General features: G+C 42.9%; 1 protein-coding gene across 1 annotated transcript in view; it reads right to left on the reverse strand.

Annotated features, from left to right (window-relative positions):
* The window catches only part of LOC135050911 (uncharacterized), a 37737-nt gene extending 15639 nt beyond the window's left edge, over positions 1-22098 (reverse strand). The window contains exons 1-3 of the mRNA XM_063957165.1: positions 21991-22098; positions 5095-5238; positions 1773-1998 (exon numbers count right to left, since the gene is read on the reverse strand). Coding sequence (XP_063813235.1) covers positions 1773-1998; positions 5095-5238; positions 21991-22069 — 449 coding nt within the window. The 5' untranslated portion in view covers positions 22070-22098. The remainder of the gene's footprint in view (positions 1-1772; positions 1999-5094; positions 5239-21990) is intronic.
* Between the last annotated feature and the right edge of the window lie 1629 nt (positions 22099-23727).

A 23727-nucleotide genomic window follows, 5' to 3' on the forward strand; every position in this document is an offset into this window, starting at 1 on the left:
TTAATGTTAGGTGGAGATTAGGGTTAGTTTTAGGTTTAGGGATAGTGTTAGGAGGAGATTAGGGTTAGGTTTAGGGTTAGTGTTAGGTGGAGATTAGGGTTAAATTTAGGGTTAGTGTTAGATAGAGATTAGGGTTAGGTTTAGGTTCAGGGATAGTGTTAGGAGGAGATTAGGGTTAGGTTTAGGGTTAGTGTTAGGTGGAGATTAGGGTTAGGTTTAGGATTAATGTTAGGTGGAGATTAGGGTTAGTCTTAGGTTTAGGGATAGTGTTAGGAGGATATTAGGGTTAGGTTTAGGGTTAGTGTTAGGTGGAGATTAGGGTTAGGTTTAGGGTTAGTGTAAAGTGGATTAGGGTTATGTTTAGGGTTAGTGTTAGGTGGAGATTAGGGTTAGGTTTAGGGTTAATGTTAAATGTAGATTAGGGTTAGGTTTAGGGTTAGTGTTAGGTGGAGATTAGGGTTAGGTTTAGGATTAATGTTAGGTGGAGATTAGGGTTAGTTTTAGGTTTAGGGATAGTGTTAGGAGGATATTAGGGTTAGGTTTAGGGTTAGTGTTAGGTGGAGATTAGGGTTAGGCTTAGGGTTAGTGTAAAGTGGATTAGGGTTATGTTTAGGGTTAGTGTTAGGTGGAGATTAGGGTTAGGTTTAGGGTTAATGTTAAATGTAGATTAGGGTTAGGTTTAGGGTTAGTGTTAGGAGGAGATTAGGGTTAGGTTTAGGTTTAGGGTAATGCTGAGATTAGGGTTAGTGTTTAATGGAGATTATGATTAGGTTTAGGGTTAGACATATTACCTCCGCAGCAAAATCTGCATGTACAGTAGACATGCTGACTGTTAACATTCACAATGTTTACATTATATCAGTATCAATATTGTGAAATCTGACCACCCACACATGTTGACATTCTGAATGTCGACATCCAGAACATGTCAATATCCTGGAGTCACTATTCTAAATGTTAACATATTTTACCAAACCCAACATGATAACGAGACTATAATTTCAAACATCTTTTTGTATTCAGTTGTGTCTAGCATGGGAAAAAATACATATGCTTTAGATATCTTTTTGTATTATATATGTTGGCTCTCAGATATTCTCAGATCAGATAGTAGGTGAGTCTTGAGAGATACTCTAAACTTGTCAATGAGTTGACAACTGGGACCTGTCTACCAGACAGGTCTTCAACATCCTGTGAACCAAAGCCTATACACCTTCCTTCTGCTGTACCAAAACAATAATCTGTCATCAAATCCCCACTATCTGATACTGTTCAATACTGTACTCTCACCTGTCTCTGGTTAGTATAACTTACTTAGTTTTTCAATAAGAAAATTATAAGAAAAAACTGTGAAGACTTTTGTGTATGTTTTGCAAACCGCACTGTCAGAGATACCTGATCATTTGTTTTTGGTTGTTTTTTTTTTTGTATGAGAGCAACACCACCGGGCAGATGTACTAAGCCTGAGTAAAAAAGTGAAGAGAGATAAAGTACCAGCCAATCAGTTTCCAACTGCCATATTACAGTCTGTGTCTGAAAAATGTTAGGAGCTGATTTTTAGTTCTTGTAACAGATAGTGGGTGCCTAATTTTGGGGAAAGAGAGGCAGCAGCTCCAAAGGTACGCTCACAAATTACATTTTCAATTATATTCCAATTACATCAGTTCAAGAATAGCAACAATATTATATACATTCGTTTTATGATATTTACATGAGAAAAACACAGAGAAAATAAAAATATAATGTCTTTTTAAAAATACACTTATACCTACCTGATAGTGGTGCCTGAATTTAGTGCACCATTGCAAATTTGTAGGTTTCCAAAATAGAAGCAGGTATCGGTAGCTCCAGCAAGTAGTGCTGATAGTTGATTTGCTGACAGATCACAGAGCGCAGCAGCAGTTTGTATATCCACAACATAAACGCCACCATTAGTATAATTTAGGTAGAGTGGTAAATTTAATAAATCCACAGAATTTAAATTAAGATTTCCGATTACTGAAAAATGAGGAAAAAAGAACAGTGTTAAGAAGAATAAAGTAGCAAAAAGCAGATGCTTGCTAACTTGTGTGACCAATGTGCTAAATAAATGTGACAGAGACTGATTTTCTTATATTCATCTCCCAGCAGTTACTGAGCTGATTTGCTGATGCTTTTATTCTAACATTGCTGAAAAGAAGATTTAACATTGATAGATTCTTCGCAGCTACGGGTGGTGTCACACAGGTGTTTATCATTTCACATTTAGGGGGAGATTCTGAGTCGGACTCAATCGCAGCTGCGTCTTTATGTTAATGCTGCGACAACGCCCTTCTCTGGAGTACACCCGTGCGTCTGACTGTGCAAGGACTGGGACTCCCGCTGTCAGCGTTCGTAGGGGGTCATTCCGAGTTGTTCGCTCGTTGCGGATTTTCGCTATGCTGCGATTTGTTGCTAACTGCGCATGCACATGGTACGCAGAGCACATGCGCTAAGTTATTTAACACAAAACTTAGATTTGCTGGTGTTCGTACAATGCTTTTCAGTCGCACTGCTGATCGGTGAATGATTGACAGGAAAGGGGCGTTTCTGGGTGGTAACTGAGCATTTTCCGGGAGTGTGCTAAAAACGTAGGCGTGTCAGGGAAAAAGGCGCGAGTGTCTGGAGAAACGGGGGAGTGGCTGGCCGAACGCAGGGCGTGTTTGTGACGTCAAACCAGGAACTAAACGGACTGAGCTGATCGCAATCTAGGAGTAGGTCTGGAGCTACTCAGAAACTGCAAGGAATTATTTAGTAGCAGTTCTGCTAATCATTCGTTCGCTATTCTGCTAAGCTAAGATACACTCCCAGAGGGCGGCGGCCTAGTGTGTACAATGCTGCTGAAAGCAGCTAGCGAGCGAACAACTCGGAATGAGGGCCCTAGTCGCTAAAATACCTCTTGGTAATAAATGCAGACAAATCGGTGGGGATGTTGCTTGGTCCGGGTAGGTCTATTCCTCAGTGGAGTAATTTGTTCCCTATTAAGTGGGCATCTTCCTCCTTTACTTATCTAGGTATAACTTTAACTATAAATCATTCTGATTTATATAAATGCACTGTTACCAAAGCCATTCAACATATCTCTGATAAGCTAAAGGGATGGAAACGTTTAACTCTTTCTTATCTTGGAAGAGCAAATTTAATCAAAATGATCACTTTCCCTAGATTACTCTATTTATTACAAGTTCTACCCCTGCTACTTACCCAAAAAGATGTCAAACCGATTAACAGTCAATTTCGATCCTTTATATGGCGGGGAAAGAGATCTCGCATTAGTCTACTCAAATTATGCCAGACTAGGGCCAATGGAGGAATTCATTTTCCTGACGTAGTATGTTACAGCCATGCAGCCCATTTGAGGAATTTAACTGATTGGATCCACGGCACTAATATATATGCAAATACATTACTTGAATCTCAATTACTGGGCGATTTGAATACTGCTAGTTTTTTGCATACTTGTGATCAGGATATTCCAATTACATACAGGGATAATCTTCTTCTTTTGAGTACAAGGAAGGTCTGGCATATCTTGAGACACAAAAATGGGTTTAATGCTCAATTTTCCCTACACATTCACTTTTTGTAAAAACCCAGCCTTTCAAGGCGGCATGGCGGCCCACCCCTTTACTCTTTGGCGATTAGGAGGAATAAATTCAATTGGGCATTTGGCCCATTTACAAGATACTCCAAAATTACCCAGTAGCATTTTTACAAGCACAACACTATATTTCTACTGTGTTAAGGGAACTCAGAGTTCCTGATTGGGATAATCCCTTAGATAATCTTATTAATCGGGAGCCTTTTTGCAAAAAAGCAAATTCTTCTTCTCAATAGACATCCCATAGGCTGCAGTGTTAGCATAATTTTGCAGTAGATGTTTTAACAAAAGTCTAGGGCCACTGCTTAATGTGCACCTCTGATTCAGGCCCATTGTTCTAATAATCTGGAACCACAGAACTCCCACATTTTTTCATTACCCTGGCATTCACAGCTCAGGGTCAGGCTGTGTTTTATTGTAATCTTCCCCCATGCTGACCATTGTGCTCATGGACAGACTGGGACTGTAAATCGGCATTGGCATTCCTCAGTGCACGCATGAAAAAAGGGGCATGTCCAAATATAGGGATCTATGTACTAAGCCTTGGAACACGTTAAAGTGGACGGAGAGAAAGTACTAACCAACCAGCTCCTAACTATCATTTAACACACCCTGGGGCAGATGTATTAACCTGGAGAAGGCATTAGGAAGTGATAAACCAGTGATATGTGGAAGGTGATAAAGGCACCAGCCAATCAGCTCCTATATGTAAATTAACAGTTAGGATCTGATTGGCTGGTGCCTTTATCACCTTGCACATATCACTGGTTTATCACTTCCTTATGCCTTCTCCAGGTTAATACATCTGCCCCTCTGTGACATGGCAGTTAGGAACTGATTGACTGGTATTTTATCTCCTCACTTTATCGCTCTCCATGGCTTAGGGTCGAGTTCCTGTTTGTACGCAACGGGCGATTATTATGCAACTGAGCGATTATTGGAACACTGCGCAAGTGCTGCGATCACAATGCGCATGTGCTGCGGTGCCACTGTGATCCCTGCTCGCACTGAGAACTGAGTCGCAGAGTGATTGACAGGAAGTGGCCATTTAGAGGTGTTAATGGGGAGTTTAAGTGGAGTGGTTGTGAAAACGCAGTCATGTGATGGCTGTTTTCGGGGAGTGTATCTTCTGATTGCTGTGGGTTCTGAGCCGCTACTGCTATGACCAGTCTACAAAGACCAAGCATTAGCTTCCATGTTCTCCGTAATTGCATATAATCCGCTAATGTGCGAGCAATTGCAAATTAATTTGCGATGGCTCCGGTCGGTGTCTATTTTCATTCCTGGGTGTCAGCTTCACTTGCTAACAGCTGCTCCATAGCCGAGAGAATTGCAATTGCATTTGCGTACTAGTATTAATTAGGCCCTTAGTACATAAACCCCATAGTTTGACAGGATGTTTACTGCCTGCAGGTCCTATAAACTATATGTTGTACTAATTCTGAATACATATACTTGTCTGTATATCTGCTTACCAGTGGCTGGACCTATTAATGTCACTACAGTGTCGGTTGGTAAAATTCCAAGTTGTCCACGAATGCAACAGTTCCTTAAAAGTGCCACAGTAGTGCTTCCAACAGCGACAGGAGAATTAGCGAGTCCAGGAGAACAATTGATGACTAAAGAAGAAAATAATGATAGATTTGATAAGCCAAATCCAGATATACAATATGTATTTAAATATACAGTATATTTCCAATAAAAGAACTTCTATGGAGAATTATTTTAAACAATTAAGGAAAAAATAAATACATGAACAGCAAATATTTAATACATTCTAAACTCAAAAATCATAAATCACCCTTCATAACTATCTACAGCATAATAAATGGATAATATTTCACATTTATGGATCAATTAAATTAGTGATGTAATGTAGGCAATGCCTGTAATGATATGCAATACAAAAATAGGAGATCTACAACCCTGGGCGCTCTTAAATAAATGTTTATGAAATACGTTCCTTCTCCTTATTATGAGATGCCTTCGTGTTGTTCTTTTTACTTTGCTCTGTACTTCATTCCACTCAAGATGGTACGGTGTAAAATCGGAGTTTGGGATATGAAGAAAGAGAGAGAAAGAAAATATATAGTGTAATACAGTCTTTATACAGATTTCTGTGTATATGGAAACGGGGTTCAATAGATGGAGCGTACCACACTCACTATAGACATGGGGGAGGTCAAACTCATAAAGGTATCTTTAACCAGAAAAAGGTAGGCGTACCCTACTCACACGGTCACTGGAGTTCAGGAAGCACATCAAGGTATCTTTAGTGTTTATCCCCTTGTGTTTCCTCCAAATGTCCCAGTACCAATATTAGGCTCATTCATAGGGAAAAAATAAATAAAAACATCCAATGTGTGGTATTGCCAAGAGAATAATGTTACAATTAAAGAACAAAATGTCCTAGAAGTTAATGCGTACTTATGGTCAAGTATGAATTAGCCACTGTATAACGGCAGTACCAAACGTACCCGACTTACTAGAAATCGGGAAAGGAAAAGCACATCAAGGTATCTTTACAGTTTCTTTAGATTATAATCACAATCTGCGTACCCCAACTCACAGTGTTGTTTTCTGTTATAAACACATCATGGTATCTTTTCCCTTGGAGCCTTCATCCAAAGGGTTATTCAATAATTTTCCAAGAAAAATATGTCCACCAGTCGAATAAAAATGACAAAGTTTTATTGTACAAAAATGGGTCCCACAGTCTGGGAGAATCCAACAGTTTAAAATACAAGATGCAATCCGAGACAGTTCCACAATTGAAAAAGATTGCAACAGAGAAATTTTTTTTAGATAAAATGAATTAAAAATTAAAATCCTAGTGAAAAAAGTACCACACAGACCCCAGCTGGTCACTGGAAAAGTTAGAAAGCAATACCAATGGTGGAAAAAGAGGGGTTGCCTTCTTACCAGAATCAGCGAAGATGTATGGGGGTAGTGTGGAGAAAAAACTGGCTGTTCACACTCCTTCTGTTGTCAATGCATTTCGGTCACCAGCTGACCTTTATCAAGACATGGGTGGAGTGTGAAACACCCAGTATTTAAACTATGAACAGCCAATCAACATACACAGGAAATGACTTCATGCTAATATGATTATATAACATACAAACTCTTCCTTTTTGTATAATTTCACATAGATTATCCAGTTTAATATTCTCACTTAATAGATTCTTATATATCAAGTATTATTTAATTGTTATTACTACAATTACAACATCTGGTAACATAAACGAGGCCCGTTGTCATGGCTACATCCGGTGTGAATGAGAAGCATCAAACTTGATTCTCAAACAATATATAAACTTGTCATATACCAAAAGTCTTATAAATTTGAGAGTCCGTGGTTTAGGGGGAATGTAACTGAGGTCTTATCCATTCAGCTGAAATATCGGGTAACCATAGCAATGTATGTCCGGAAGTGACGTTTTAGGTCTAGTGGAGTTGTCATGGTTACTATCACTCCACGATCCAGGCGCCGTCTTGCCGTTGTGCGTGTAACGCCTTCAATTCGGCTGACAAAAGAAAGCAAACTGTGGTGGGAGGTGGTAACCTTAGAAAGATACCTCGCCCACAAATTAATCCCTAGAGGTCTAAAAATTAATAAAACATCTACCTTTTCCACTGAAAATGAAAACTTTAAGAATCAATGGGATGATATCATCAAAAATTGTTCATTTTCCTTGATGGAATTAATCATCCAAGAAAGGAAAAGAGAACTTAATAAAATGGACGAGGAAATTAAGGAATATAAATCCCTAGTACAACCTTATTCCAATCTGGAAGATTATAAAGAAATGGAGGGCTCTATAGAATCTAAATTAAAAAGAACAGAGAAATTACTCATCCAAAAGAAAGTTAAAAAGTTTAATAGGGATAAGGAAGAACCAATAATCTCCCAGTCAAAATCCAGAAGAGCTTCAAGACCCCCAACAAGTGAAACAAAAATTCCAGATAGAAATTCCAGTAATCCCAATGATTATAGACTAAATAATTATTCAGGGAACTTCAAACAGGATAGGAATAGACGAACCAATAACAGAGTGTATCCTAGGGGACCACCAAATAAACAAGTATCCAATTGGAGAGAAATAGATAACCATAATCGAGGATATTCAAATAGGGATAAATATGGATATCCTATACCCGAATGGAGGGCTTCCCAATATGAAAGGAGGGAAGAAGCCAGAACTAGAGGAAAAAGGGAGGGGGATAATCAGTTGATTACACATAATAGATATTCACCAATACGGGAGGAAGAGGAGGTCCGTCTATATACCCCTTATAGGGGAAACAGACAGAGGTCTTTTTTAGAGGATCCAAAACGCCACATCCATTACAGGTAGAATATCAATCACGACCTAGGGGAAAAAGGGCAGGTCGCCCTAAAAAGAGGATACGTAATACTAAACATGTAAAAAAACCAAAGATAAAACCAATTATTGGGACACAAAAGGAGGAAATAATTAAAATCCCCACGATTAAGATCTTCAATTTGAGCTCACATATCCTCACTCAGGATGAAAAATCCCTGTTACAAAGAGGTTTAAAATATGCTCCGACCAATCATATTGATTCATTTGATATATTTATTGACGTTCAAAAATTTGTCCGTAAATTAGCTCTAAAAAAATTTTTTCATAATCAAAATGAGTCTAGTGGAGCCCAAATGGAAACAACTTCAGGTACACCTTTTCGACCGAAATCGATCTTTTTTCCCCAACATTGTAAGGGCCCTCTGGTAGAGACGTTCAGTACTGTAGTTCTTGATGATTTAAATAAGTTGGAACGCAATTATAAATTTTCCAACTTAACCAAAAAAGAAAAACAAGCCATGAAAGATCTCAAACAAAATAAGGACATAATTATAAAACCCTCAGATAAGGGGGGGGGGGGATTGTCATCTTAGATTGTCAGAAGTATGAAGCTGAAATAATGCGTCAGCTTTCTGACTCCAATACATACATAAGATTGAGAAAAGATCCATCAGAACAAATACAAGAAAAACTCGTCACCTGGGTAAAACAGTCAGTGGAAAAAAACATCATCACCGAAAAGGAAGCTAAATTCCTAATTAATGAAGACCCTAGAACACCGGTATTATACATCTTACCTAAGGTGCACAAGTGCATGGAAAATCCCCCAGGAAGACCAATAATTTCTGGTGTCTCCTCTATTTCCGCAAATCTATCGAGATTTATAGACTTTTACCTACAGCCTATGGTACTTTTAAACCGGTCACATCTTAAAGACACTGGGGATTTCTTAAAGCTTGTCAAAACCATCAAATGGCAAGACGGTTTTCTGTTGGTCACGGCGGATGTCGGTTCCCTCTACACCATCATTGAACACAGTGATGGTGTGGAGGCGGTAAGACACTTCCTTGACCTATCAGAAACGGATAAAAATTTGAAAGAATTCCTAATTGAGGGTATTATGTTTATTTTGCAAAATAATTTTTTTCTCTTTAAAGATGACTACTTCCTGCAAAGGAGGGGCACCGCCATGGGCACCAGGTTCGCTCCAAGCTATGCAAATTTATTTTTGGGGTTGTGGGAGCTCAATACCATCTGGGCCAACAATCCCCTTGGAGCGAGCCTGGTGTCCTACGCAAGATATATAGATGATATATTTTTTGTGTGGAAAGGCGGAAGAGAAATGCTTGATTCTTTTTGCAAGTCTCTAAATGAAAATAACAAGGGAATAATATTAACCTTTGACATACAGGAGACTAAAATTAATTTTCTTGACGTTACAGTCTATGTGGAGGAAGGGAACATCCAATTCAAAAATTACACTAAACCAACAGACTCTGGAGGCTATATTCCACCTTCCAGTTGCCACCATGACAACTGGATAAATTCCATACCAAATGGACAGTTTAAACGTTTGAGGAGGAATTGCTCTATAGATTCAGTGTTCTCAACACAAGCAGAGGAAATGAGCAACCAATTCCTCGCTAGTGGATATAATAAAAATAAAATTATAAAAGCTCTAGAGTCGGCAAATACAGTAAAACCTACCACTTCACAAAGCAATCAAATGGGTAACAAATCTAATAATGAATACGAATTTGCATTTATTACGCAATACTCTAAGGAACACAAGGAGGTAGAAAAGGTGTTACGCAAACACTGGCATATTTTAAAGAAAGACACCGTTCTGGGACCACTATTGCCAGATAAGCCTAAATGTATTTATCGAAAGGCTCCCAACCTAAAATCAACCCTTGTATCGAGTATGTATGCGCCCACACCACAAATTTCAACCATTAAGTCGATTGGTTTTTTTCGATGTAGTAATTGTATCGGATGTAGAAATATTGGGGGGGGTGGTTGCAAAAAAATTGAAAAGATTGACATCAATGGGGTAGAAGTGAAAATAAAAGAATTTATAACATGCAACACTAAGAATGTAGTGTATGCAATCAAATGTGAATGCAATATGTATTATATTGGAAGAACCTCACGCCCACTAAAGGTACGCCTAGGTGAGCACCTACGTAATATTAAAAAGGGCGTGGAGACTCATGCCCTCTCTGCTCATTTTAAAAGGGAACATAATTGTGCAATCTCCAAAATTTCTGGCTTTTATGGATTAAAAGCCATAAGGGAAAATATGAGAAACAGGGATGTGGCAAAACAATTAGCTAGAACTGAAATGAGCTATATTTATAAACACAAAACTCTAAGTCCAAATGGATTAAATAGCGACTTCGAGTTAAAATGGTTCCTGTAATCCATTCTTTGTATCAATAACCACTTAAATATAATTGTATGCATAAGACGATACTAATATATACTGTTTTTTTTGTGTTATATGTGATGGAGTAAACCGTTGGTTGAAGCATGAACAGTGAGACGTTGCCATGGCTACAATATCCGGACGAGTGAAAACACGTCACCACATACAGGCCCGTGGATTCAGGAAGTCCTGCTTGCGTTCCACCATTGCCAGAGGTGACACGCAAGTATATCCGGTACGTCATTTCCGGGTAACGTCAGCCGAATTGAAGGCGTTACACGCACAACGGCAAGACGGCGCCTGGATCGTGGAGTGATAGTAACCATGACAACTCCACTAGACCTAAAACGTCACTTCCGGACATACATTGCTATGGTTACCCGATATTTCAGCTGAATGGATAAGACCTCAGTTACATTCCCCCTAAACCACGGACTCTCAAATTTATAAGACTTTTGGTATATGACAAGTTTATATATTGTTTGAGAATCAAGTTTGATGCTTCTCATTCACACCGGATGTAGCCATGACAACGGGCCTCGTTTATGTTACCAGATGTTGTAATTGTAGTAATAACAATTAAATAATACTTGATATATAAGAATCTATTAAGTGAGAATATTAAACTGGATAATCTATGTGAAATTATACAAAAAGGAAGAGTTTGTATGTTATATAATCATATTAGCATGAAGTCATTTCCTGTGTATGTTGATTGGCTGTTCATAGTTTAAATACTGGGTGTTTCACACTCCACCCATGTCTTGATAAAGGTCAGCTGGTGACCGAAATGCATTGACAACAGAAGGAGTGTGAACAGCCAGTTTTTTCTCCACACTACCCCCATACATCTTCGCTGATTCTGGTAAGAAGGCAACCCCTCTTTTTCCACCATTGGTATTGCTTTCTAACTTTTCCAGTGACCAGCTGGGGTCTGTGTGGTACTTTTTTCACTAGGATTTTAATTTTTAATTCATTTTATCTAAAAAATTTTTCTCTGTTGCAATCTTTTTCAATTGTGGAACTGTCTCGGATTGCATCTTGTATTTTAAACTGTTGGATTCTCCCAGACTGTGGGACCCATTTTTGTACAATAAAACTTTGTCATTTTTATTCGACTGGTGGACATATTTTTCTTGGAAAATTATTGAATAACCCTTTGGATGAAGGCTCCAAGGGAAAAGATACCATGATGTGTTTATAACAGAAAACAACACTGTGAGTTGGGGTACGCAGATTGTGATTATAATCTAAAGAAACTGTAAAGATACCTTGATGTGCTTTTCCTTTCCCGATTTCTAGTAAGTCGGGTACGTTTGGTACTGCCGTTATACAGTGGCTAATTCATACTTGACCATAAGTACGCATTAACTTCTAGGACATTTTGTTCTTTAATTGTAACATTATTCTCTTGGCAATACCACACATTGGATGTTTTTATTTATTTTTTCCCTATGAATGAGCCTAATATTGGTACTGGGACATTTGGAGGAAACACAAGGGGATAAACACTAAAGATACCTTGATGTGCTTCCTGAACTCCAGTGACCGTGTGAGTAGGGTACGCCTACCTTTTTCTGGTTAAAGATACCTTTATGAGTTTGACCTCCCCCATGTCTATAGTGAGTGTGGTACGCTCCATCTATTGAACCCCGTTTCCATATACACAGAAATCTGTATAAAGACTGTATTACACTATATATTTTCTTTCTCTCTCTTTCTTCATATCCCAAACTCCGATTTTACACCGTACCATCTTGAGTGGAATGAAGTACAGAGCAAAGTAAAAAGAACAACACGAAGGCATCTCATAATAAGGAGAAGGAACGTATTTCATAAACATTTATTTAAGAGCGCCCAGGGTTGTAGATCTCCTATTTTTGTATTGCATATTGTATTTTCTAGGTGTTTTGGTGACACCTTTGGGAGGTTAATATCTAGGGCAGTCTCATTTTAGCGCCAGTGTAAAAAAATCTTCTACTCTTTCTTCTTTTTAATGCCTGTAATGAGCCGTTGTGGCGGTAGTAGAATGCTGGCATCTACACTCTAAATTGCTCCTAAATCACCCCTAAATTCTGCATTTTACGTTAGTTTGCAGCCCCATAGGGACGCAAATTGAAATGAGCTAAGTGAGGCTCATGTACTCAGTGGTGGAACTTGTGATGGAGTGGTGGGCCCAGGTGCAAAAATATATTGGCAGTTGATGACAGGCAGAGGGCGACAGGGCAAGGTAGAGAGTGATGGGGAGAGGCTGTGGGGGACGTGAAGTGGCAGGGGTTGAGGGGGTGAGGGTGACAGAGAGAGGCAGAGGGTGACAGTGCGAGGTAGAGAGTGATGGGGAGAGGCTGTAGGGGACGAGGAGTGCAGAGGTTGACAGGGAGAGGGTGACGGGGAGAGAAAGAGGGTGACAGGGAGAGCCTATTGGAGACGAGGAGAGGGTGACGGGGAGAGGGTGACAGGCAGAGGGTGATGGAGAGTGGGTTAAAGGGAGAGGCTGTGGGTGACTGGGAGAAACAGGGCATGGGCAGAGGCAGAGTGTGGCAGACAGTGTGTGACAAAAATAATTCAAAGTACTTACCAACTAGCAGGGGTGCAGCCAGAACTTTGTGGGCCCCACAGCAACATTCTGAATGGGCCCCTGTCCCAATGCTTCTAAAGATACACCTCTCTGCAGCAGTTGTTAATTTTACACCCCATAATAGTGCCCTAGTTAATTTTATGTACCATAGAGCCCTAGTCACATTATGTCACATTACAGTGCTGTCAGTTCATATTATGACATACAGTGTCCCTGGTTCATATTATGCCACACTATAGTGCCCCCAGTTCATATTATGCCACAATATAGTGCCTCCACTTCATGTTGTGCCACATTACAGTGCTCCAGTTTATATTATGTGACATTTTAATGCCCTCCAGCTCATTTTATACCACATTACAATGAGCAGGTCCAAGGGCATACCTAGATATATTGCAGGTCCAAAGGCAAGAGTTTATAAGGTCTCCTATGTGTCTACCAATGGTAAAAAATGTATATAACATGTAACTGTGAACGGGAAGGTGGGCCCCTCTCAGTTCTGGGCCCCATAGCCGCTGCATTCCCAGCACCCATGGTAGCTACGCCCTTGCCACCTAGTGTTCCACGGTAGAACTTCAACATGTGGAGGTCAGCTCCTCATTGGGGTTTTGCACCGTGGAACGAGATCATGACATTGGATCCCTGCTGCCGGCAGCAAGAGAGGAGGTAGTCTATTAGCGAGGAAGTAAGAGCCAGGGAGGAATGAGGGGAGGCGGAAGGAAAGGGGTGAGCCGGAGACCTAGTACATAAATATTTGCCCTAGTACATAAAATATTTGCAGCTCAATTTAATTTACTCTTAGATTTGTAGACAACTGAGCCAGCCCATGTCCACCCCTGTCCTGCTTATGTGTCCATGCTGAAGCATTTCACACAAATATAGATCTTGTGTATAACAGAGACTGATTTACCACATGCCATGTGTCAGTGTGTGATATGCTGCAGCGTGTGCACATAAGCACGGCCAGGCCAGGGGTGGACATGGGCTGGCTGAACTGTCTAAGGGACCCATTTATCATGGATTATATATTGAATGCAATATGGATGGGACCTTATTGCCCAGGATCGTATGCGATCCTATCCCCTAAATGTATCATCCCGCACATTCAGGGCCTGGGTCTCCGAAAGGAGCCCCACCCTGCGATATGCTGGGGATGCTGTGCATGCACTGTCAGGAAGACCACTCAAGCAGAGTGGCAACCCTCTGCCTGGCCAGCAATGCAATCTATAGTGCATAAGCTACAATGGGCTACTGCCATCTTCAGAGAGGGTGGCAGCTGTGGGGGCCAATATTGGGAAAGCATCACAAAACGTATGGGGGATGCAGCTGTGGGCAGCAATGGAGGGATCACAGCAGGTATCAGAGATATCTTACATTCGGTGGATACATAATATTTGCCGCTAACCCCTGCAAATGGGTGTTTTGGGGGATATAGCCGCAAATATAGAATGATAAATGGGCCCTTAAGAATCTAAGTTTAGATTAAATTAAATAGAGCTGCAGCACCTGGTTTTGTTATGTTTCCTACCTAGCCAGTGTAGTCACGTGGCTACCAGGGGGGCTGATGCTGCTGCGGTGCGGAGGGAAACGGCTCTCTGTCTGACACTGCTCCTCCTTTCCTCCCAGAAACAGAGAGGAAGCCAGGGCCTGGAAAATTTAGGAAAGGGGAGGAGCTAAGAGGACAGCGGAGAGCATCTCCTCCTAGAGGAAGTGCTTGAACTGCGTGCTGCGCTGCGGAAACGGATAGCAGCGACAGCATGATTGTGGGGCACAGACGGCGGGTCACTCAGCTCTAGTGACGGCATGTAAATGTGCTAAATTTAGCACAGCTACGATCAACTCGGAATGACCCCCAATATTACTAACCCACTGCCCAATGTACACTCCACTAATATACCACTGCCCAGTTTACAGTTCTATACCACTGCCAACGGAACACTACACAACTACCCAGTGCACACTCCACTACCACACCACTGCCCAGCACATACTATAATATAGTATACATTCATAATCTTTACACCTGGTGCACGACTGCAGCTTGGTTTGATCCAGGAACAAATTGCTACTTTTTCTTTTCTCTTTTTAATTGCTCCTATCTCTGAATCAAGCTCAATGAGTGCACTGGGAAAATGTATATAAAAGCATGAAAACTAACATTATGATGCATTTTGACAGGTTGTCCTTAAGATCCTGACTTCAGTATATGACTATAGGACTGATTCTGATTTCAAAGTAAAGCACAGATAGCAAGTAACTTTGGGCCTAATTAAGAGTTGATCGCAGTAGCAAATTTGTTAGCAGTTGGGCAAAACCATGAGGGTAATTCAGACCTGATCGCTAGGCTGCGTTTTCGCGCAGCCTGTTATCAGGTCTGAACTGCGCATGCGTATGCACCACAATGCGCAGGTGCGTCTGTCCGCAGCGATGGGGAGTGCCGGGCAGTGACGGGATGGTGCGAAAAATCCCATCGCACCGGCGATCGCAAGGAGATTGACAGGAAGAAGGCGTTTGTGGGTCGCAACTGACCGTTTTCCAGGAGTGTCTGGAAAAATGCAGGCGTTCCCAAGCATTTGCAGGGTGGGTGTCTGACGTCAATTCCGGTCCCGGACAGGCTAAAGTGTTTGCAGCGGCTGAATAAGTCCTGGGTTACTCAGAGACTGCACAAAATCAGTTTGTACCGCTCTACTACAGATGCGATCACACACTTGCACAGCTAAAATACACTCCCCTGTGGGCGGCGACTATGCGAACGCAGGACTGCAAAAAAAAACCTAGCTAGCGATCAGGTCTAAAGTACCCCCCATGTGTACTGTAGGAGGGACAGATACAGTATAACATGTGCAGAGAGAGTTAGATTTGGGTGTGGTGTGTTCAAAATTAAATCTAAATTCCAGTGTAAAAATAAAGCAGCCAGTATTTACCCTGCACAGAAACAAAATAACCCACCCAAATCTAACTCTCTCTGCAAATGTTATATCTGCCCCACCTGCAGTGCACATGGGCCCTCATTCCGAGTTGATCGGTCGCAAGGCGAATTTAGCAGAGTTACACACGCTAAGCCGCCGCCTACTGGGAGTGAATCTTAGCTTCTTAAAATTGCGACCGATGTATTCGCAATATTGCGATTACTAACTACTTAGCAGTTTCAGAGTAGCTCCAGACTTACTCTGCCTGTGCGATCAGTTCAGTGCTTGTCGTTCCTGGTTGACGTCACAAACACACCCAGCGTTCGGCCAGGCACTCCCACCGTTTCCCCGGCCACTCCTGCGTTTTTTCCGGAAACGGTAGCGTTTTCAGCCACACGCCCCTGAAACGCCGTGTTTCCGCCCAGTAACACCCATTTCCTGTCAATCACATTACGATCGCCGGAGCGAAGAAAAAGCCGTGAGTAAAATTACTTTCTTCATAGTAAAGTTACTTGGCGCAGTCGCAGTGCGAACATTGCGCATGCGTACTAAGCGGATTTTCACTGCGATGCGATGAAAAATACCGAGCGAACAACTCGGAATGAGGGCCATGGTTTTGCCCAACTGCTAACAAATTTGCTGCTGTGATCAACTCTGAATTACCCCCTTTGTATCCAGAACAAACCATCTTGCAATGCAAAGCGAGCAAATACATTTATGGTTTATTTTTTAAATACTGTCTGCTTTTGCATGTAGCCCACACGTTAGACAACTTTATTTTTAGACTGTAATTTAGATTTCAGTTTGGACACCCCACCCAAATCTTAAACCCCTTTTACACCGCCAACATATAACACAGGTTATTCCACACGAACCAGAGCCGGACTAAGGGGAGGTACTGGGGGGTAAGTACCCTGTCTGAGGGGGCCCCCTGCCACAGATTGGATCTCTATTACCACTCTGTGGCGCGGTACTGTGATCCCCACTTGCAGCCGATACTAACAGCTGCCGGTGCTGCGCTACACCTAGCCCTGCCTACACCTAGTAACCAATAGGAACCCTCCTGTGCGCGCTCTCCTCCTGTACTCGTTCTCCCGTCTCTCCTCATGTGCGCGCTCACCTCCTGTACCCGCTCTCCAGTCTCTCCTCATGTGCGTGCTTGCCTCCGATACCAGTTCTCTAGTCTCTCTTCATGTGCACACTTGTCTCCTGTACCCGCTCTCCAGTTACTTTCATCATGTGCATGCTCTCCTCTTGTACCCGCTCTCCAGTCTCTCCTCATGTGCACGCTCGCCTCCTGTACCCGCTCTCCAGTTACTCTCATCATGTGCGCGCTCTCCTCCTGTACCCGCTCTCCAGTTACTCTCATCATGTGCGCGCTCTCCTCCTGTACCCGCTCTCCAGTTACTCTCATCATGTGCGCGCTCTCCTCCTGTACCCGCTCTCCAGTTACTCTCATCATGTGCACGCTCTCCTCCTGTACCCGCTCTCCAGTTACTCTCATCATGTGCACTCTGTCCTCCTGTACCCGCTCATCCCAGTCCTAGGACACCATTCATGTCAGTTCTAAAAGTGATGCTACAGGGGAGGGGAGGGAGGGGGAATTGTTAGGAATGCTTGATTAGGAATGCGTCCCTACCCTCACCCTCCCTGTAACTCCCCCTCAGCATCCCTGCCCTCACCCTCCCTGTAACTCCCCCTCAGCTCCCTGCCCTCACTCTCCCTGTAACTCCCCCTCAGCATCCCTACCCTCACCCTCTCTGTAACTCCCCCTCAGCGTCCCTGCCCTCACCCTCCCTGTAACTCCCCCTCAGCATCCCTGCCCTCACTCTCCCTGTAACTCCCCCCTCAGCATCCCTGCCCTCACTCTCCCTGTAACTCTCCCTCAGCATCCCTGCCCTCACCTTCCCTGTAACTCCCCCTCAGCATCCCTACCCTCACTCTCCCTGTAACTCCCCCTCAGCTCCCTGCCCTCACTCTCCCTGTAACTCCCCCTCAGCTCCCTGCCCTCACTCTCCCTGTAACTCCCCCTCAGCTCCCTGCCCTCACTCTCCCTGTAACTCCCCCTCAGCGTCCCTACCCTCACCCTCCCTGTAACTCCGCCTCAGCTCCCTGCCCTCACTCTCCCTGTAACTCCCCCTCAGCTCCCTGCCCTCACCCTCCCTGTAACTCTCCCTCAGCGTCCCTGTCCTCACCCTCCCTGTAACTCCCCCTCAGCTCCCTGCCCTCACTCTCCCTGTAACTTCCCCTCAGCGTCCCTGCCCTCACCCTCCCTGTAACTCTCCCTCAGCGTCCCTGTCCTCACCCTCCCTGTAACTCCCCCTCAGCATCCCTGCCCTCACCCTCTCTGTAACTCCCCCTCAGCGTCCCTGCCCTCACCCTCCCTGTAACTCTCCCTCAGCGTCCCTGTCCTCACCCTCCCTGTAACTCCCCCTCAGCATCCCTACCCTCACCCTCTCTGTAACTCCCCCTCAGCGTCCCTGCCCTCACCCTCCCTGTAACTCTCCCTCTGCATTCCTGCACTCACCCTCCCTGTAACTCCCCCTCAGTGTCCCTGCCCTCACCCTCCCTGTAACTCCCCCTCAGCGTCCCTGTCCTCACCCTCCCTGTAACTCCCCCTCAGCATCCCTACCCTCACCCTCTCTGTAACTCCCCCTCAGCGTCCCTGCCCTCACCCTCCCTGTAACTCTCCCTCTGCATTCCTGCACTCACCCTCCCTGTAACTTCCCCTCACCCCCCTGTATCTCACCCTCAGTATCTCTGCCCTCAACCTCTCTTTACCTCCCCCTCAGTGTCCATGCCCACACACACACACACACACACACACACACACACACACACACACACACACACACACACACATTTCTATATTATGATTTTAATTTTATACCTTAGAGCCCCGCTGTCTGAAGAACCCCTCAGGCCCCCCAAAGCCTTAATCCAGCTCTGACATGAATGCGCATAACCCATGTTGCTGGTTGGTGTAAAAGGGCCGAATTGGAATAATCTTTGTCGAGTGACTCGGTATTCCAACTCGGGTAATTTGCAGGGAGGAACATTGGTTCCACCCGGCAAACTGTGCTGTGTAAACGGTAGCGACCCGGCTTCCCGTTTACAGTGAATTAGCAGCTAATGCAGTACACAGTATATTAGCAGCTAATGCAATCTAGAAAGTAATGGCTAGTCTTATTTGACCTATGTTTAATGTGTATTTCATGAAATATATGGGTAGAAAAAAATAAGTAATTAGGTTTGAACAGTCAGTTAATTTATTGTTAAAAATAATAATTAGGACAAAAAGTCATAAAAGTCCTATTTTTTTCTTTTTCTTTTATGTTTATCTAATAATTGTACAGAAATATATTTATATAAACATTTGTAGACATGACATTTAGTACAGTCTTTTACTGTGCCTCAAACCATTTAAAGCACCAAGGCTACTGGTATAGGCTACCAGACAGTCCAGATCAAGACCTCATAGAGCCCTGTGCAAAAACACTGTTTCACTCTGCTACATGACTAGCTGCGTGCATCAATGTAATGCCACAAGTGTGCAATATAATAGATGCCTCCATTCTGAATTAATTAATTAATTAATTACCAACAAATATTATTGGTCCTGTTATTTGATTTAGCAATAATAATGTCCTCTTAATATTATTAAATATTATATTGTCTGTGTAATGATATTATTTTTCATTTTATTGAACTTACCATCAAAATCGCACTGTATTATATTTTCTCAATTATCACATCAAAGCCAACACTTGTCCTGTATAGTAATTTATAGAACAGTCACATCCTATCCTCACTCGCAACAGTCATAAATACAGTAGTATTCTATACTAGTCCCAGGTAAGTGGTGGATTTCCCACTAGGCACATGAGGCACATGCCTAGGGGTGACACTTGCTGGGGGGCGGCACACCAGGCTGATAAGGGCCAGATGATTATTTTTTTCATCATTCCAACTTATTTGTCTGTATTTTATTTAGCAAATGATGGGGGTGGGACAATGGGCAGCAGATTGTGGTCCAGGAGTTGGTAGTAGGGTGAGGCTGGGGCTGCTTTGGTGGTCTCGAGGCATCCTGAATGGCACCTGAAATAAAGGGGGCAATGGCGTGGTTGGGGGGAAGGCAGTGGCCAATAAGGTGCCTAGGGGCGGCCTGACCCCTATATCCGCCCCTGTCCCAGGTCTGCATTTTTTTGCAACAAGGATTCATACTATTATATTTAGTGGCTTGAGAAAATAATTTGGGTCTAGATTGGGTAACCAAAATGTTGCTGTTACTAAGCCGTCTATTCAGATAAGTCTGTCTTAAATCATATGAGTGGTTCCTTGTTCTTATGCATGTTAGAGTTAATAAATATTTTTATTTTAGAAAAATATGTTGATGAATTATTGTCCGGGACTAATTGTCAATTTTGTGCTTCTATATATTCCATTGCTAAATAGAGAAAATGAGGTTCTGGCAAACTACTGTTTCTCTTTCTTTTAGGGAATGACTAGGGGGCATTACATTTGTGCTTGCATACAATGAGGATTAGGGATTTTCTGGTATTTTAAGAAATTATAGTCATGGATTTACAGAAGTACTATTATTTTTATCCCATAGTATGGTCTATCTGAGTTGAGGTCACAGATTGCTTTGCATAGCATAACTGGTACATCAAACGGTGTTGTTTGAATCATATATGAAGTGTCCCCACAGAACACATAAAAGTACAAAGTCAGGGGTCTAGCCAGAACTTAGTGGGCCCCATAGCAACAATTTGAAGGGGCCCCCATCCCAATGCTTCTAGAGAGACACTTCTCTGCAGCAGTTGTTAATTTTATGCCTTATAATAGTGCCCTAGTTCATTCTCTGAACCATAGTAGAGCCTTATTTATTGTTATGAGCCATAGTAGTGCCCTAGTTTCTTTTATGAATCGTAGTAGTGGTTAAGTTCACCCTATGTCACATTGTAGAGCTGCCAGTACACATTATGCCGCACAGTACCCCCAATTCACATTATGATATATAGTGCTCCCCGTTCATATTGTGCCTCATTACAGTGCCCCGGTTCATATTATATAACATTAAAATTCCCTACAGTTCATTTTATACCACACTACAATGAGCAGGTCCAGGGGCATACCTAGATATATTGAAGGCCCCAAGGAAAACGTTTGAAAGGACCCCTACGTACCACCCAATAGCGAAAAATTTATATAACACATGTAACTTGGACAGGGAAGGTGGGCCCCTCTCAGCTCTGGGCCCCATAGCAGCTGCACTGCCTGCACCTATGGTAGCTAAGCCCTTGTACAAAGCAAATGTTGTACAGACCGTGAACACAAAACTATAGGACGTTCTGAAGTCACAGCCTGTCAGTATTTATTTTGAAGAGACATTGGCCCTCATTCCGAGTTGTTCGCTCTGTATTTTTCATCGCATCGCAGTGAAAATCCGCTTAGTACGCATGCGCAATGTTCGCACTGCGACTGCGCCAAGTAACTTTACTATGAAGATAGTATTTTTACTCACGGCTTTTTCATCGCTCCGGCGATCGTAATGTGATTGACAGGAAATGGGTGTTACTGGGCGGAAACACGGCGTTTCAGGGGCGTGTGGCTGAAAACGCTACCGTTTCCGGAAAAAACGCAGGAGTGGCCGGGGAAACGGTGGGAGTGCCTGGGCGAACGCTGGGTGTGTTTGTGACGTCAACCAGGAACGACAAGCACTGAAATGATCGCACAGGCAGAGTAAGTCTGGAGCTACTCAGAAACTGCTAAGTAGTTAGTAATCGCAATATTGCGAATACATCGGTCGCAATTTTAAGAAGCTAAGATTCACTCCCAGTAGGCGGCGGCTTAGCGTGTGTAACTCTGCTAAATTCGCCTTGCGACCGATCAACTCGGAATGAGGGCCCTTATACTATTGCGATTTTCCTAATAGGGCTCATCTTTTCTTCTTTGAAATTAGTTAATAATGTGCTCACCAAGCAGCCAACAGAACTCACTCATGCATATAAACCATTATTGCATGCTTACAAGATAACTTTCTAGTGATCAGATTAATGTAGGACAAATGTTCAGCAAGAGAAAATGCACATAGGAAATAAATGCCAAAATAAAATTCAACTTACCCACTTGACCATTTACAGTGGAGAAACCAATAACTAGGAGTATTGTAAGTGACCACATAGCTGGTACACGAGATAGCATCTTTCTGGTATAGTGATATGTGCTTCTGATTCTCCTCTCTTTCTCTTGAGCTAACTAAAATATTCATTCCATTCTCAGCTGATATAAACTCTCAAACACAAATAAAAAACATTAATTGTCCTACATTCAGGTCAGGGATTTGCCCTGTGGGAATTTTATTGCAATTAAAATCACTTTATAAAAATAAATTGTGAACATGTTTGTGCCAGTTTTACTCCCTTCCACTGTGATACATAGTAATCATGCAATTATTCTTTTACTACACACTTCATTGGAAGTGAGCTGTCGCCAAAGAATTATTGGATTCCTTCCATTCTTCCGCCAATGAAGGAGTCAACATCATTCATCAATAATGCTGTTCTGCTTTTAATAGCATTCCTAATAAATAACATTGAAAGTAGTAATGGGGGGATCTATAGTTTCATACTTTTCCTCTATAGTCAGAACGATTTGTTTGCTTGCAAAATAATGTATTATTCACAATGGATGCAGAATATGAGGATTTCTATCCCCAGGTGCACCATGATGGGTGAGGGAGGGTATAAAGTAACCATGCCAATGCCTGTCTGGGGTCGCAGCATGGAGATGTAACCATGCCTCCAGGGGGTCTGCAGTGTGCGCAGGATGGTCTGCCTATGCAGCCCTCTCTTCCCTGCCCTCCCTGTGATTTATGACTGATGTCACCAAGAGGTGGTCCTTAAGTCAGGTAGGAGGTGGAGTCTAAATCCAGGGCTTAAGTCTAGCACTGCAAGGTACTACACGCCAGGGACAGGCAGGCTTCAAGGGGCTACATCGGCTGCAACCCCAAGAAGCCAGACACAGGGCTACCATAATAGCATGGGAGTCCATGGGGGAGAAAACACTCCCCCCCCCCCCTCCCCTTGGACTGCCTGTCTGGCCGTGATTAGCACGTAGTGCTTTCAGTGGAGCAGCTGCCAGGTACACACCAGAAGGTTGACTGTGTGTTAATTTACATTTCCTTAGTGGCTGCTCCTCTCTGCAGTTGCCAGGTGGGGCATCTGCTGTGCTGGCCGATCACCAGTGATTGACAGCATGGCAGACACTGAGGGGAGGGTGCATGGAAGCAGAGGGGCAGGGAGGTTCGGGATCAATATGATTTGCCGGCGCCGTAATACCGATGCCGGGATCCCGATGTTTGAGAAGCCGACAGGGATGAGTAAGGGATGTCCCTCCCACTTCCCAACCCCCTAACCCTCCCTACCCGCAGCCTAAACCTAACCCTCCCCCACCCCGCAGCCTAAACCTAACCTGACTTGCAGCGCAGTGTGTCCTTGTTTGGGATCCCGGCTGTTGGTATTCCGGCGCTGGGATGGTGTACCATCATCAAATAAGAGCTTTAAACCAAACAATGAAAATAACAAAATTAGGCAAGGGGGGTGGGGGCATTACTGTTATGCTGTGACTAGTGGCTTATCATATATTTGCAAATGTGTGTAACTGAGTCCTCTGCATGTTTTTGTTATGTAGGATACGTGTCTCCTTTGCTGCCCTATTGTACAGTGCTGGGGGAATCCTGTGTTTTGCTTTTTCTTGTCAAGGTTAACCCTTTCCTTACATGTCCCTGTAATAAATTTAGGAAAAGTGATACATTTTGTGTATCAAAGTGTTACAATATGAATGGCTTCTTATGGGGTGAG

This window comes from Pseudophryne corroboree, chromosome 2 (assembly GCF_028390025.1).
Source record: "Pseudophryne corroboree isolate aPseCor3 chromosome 2, aPseCor3.hap2, whole genome shotgun sequence".
In the NCBI taxonomy this organism is placed as follows: Eukaryota; Metazoa; Chordata; class Amphibia; order Anura; family Myobatrachidae; genus Pseudophryne; species Pseudophryne corroboree.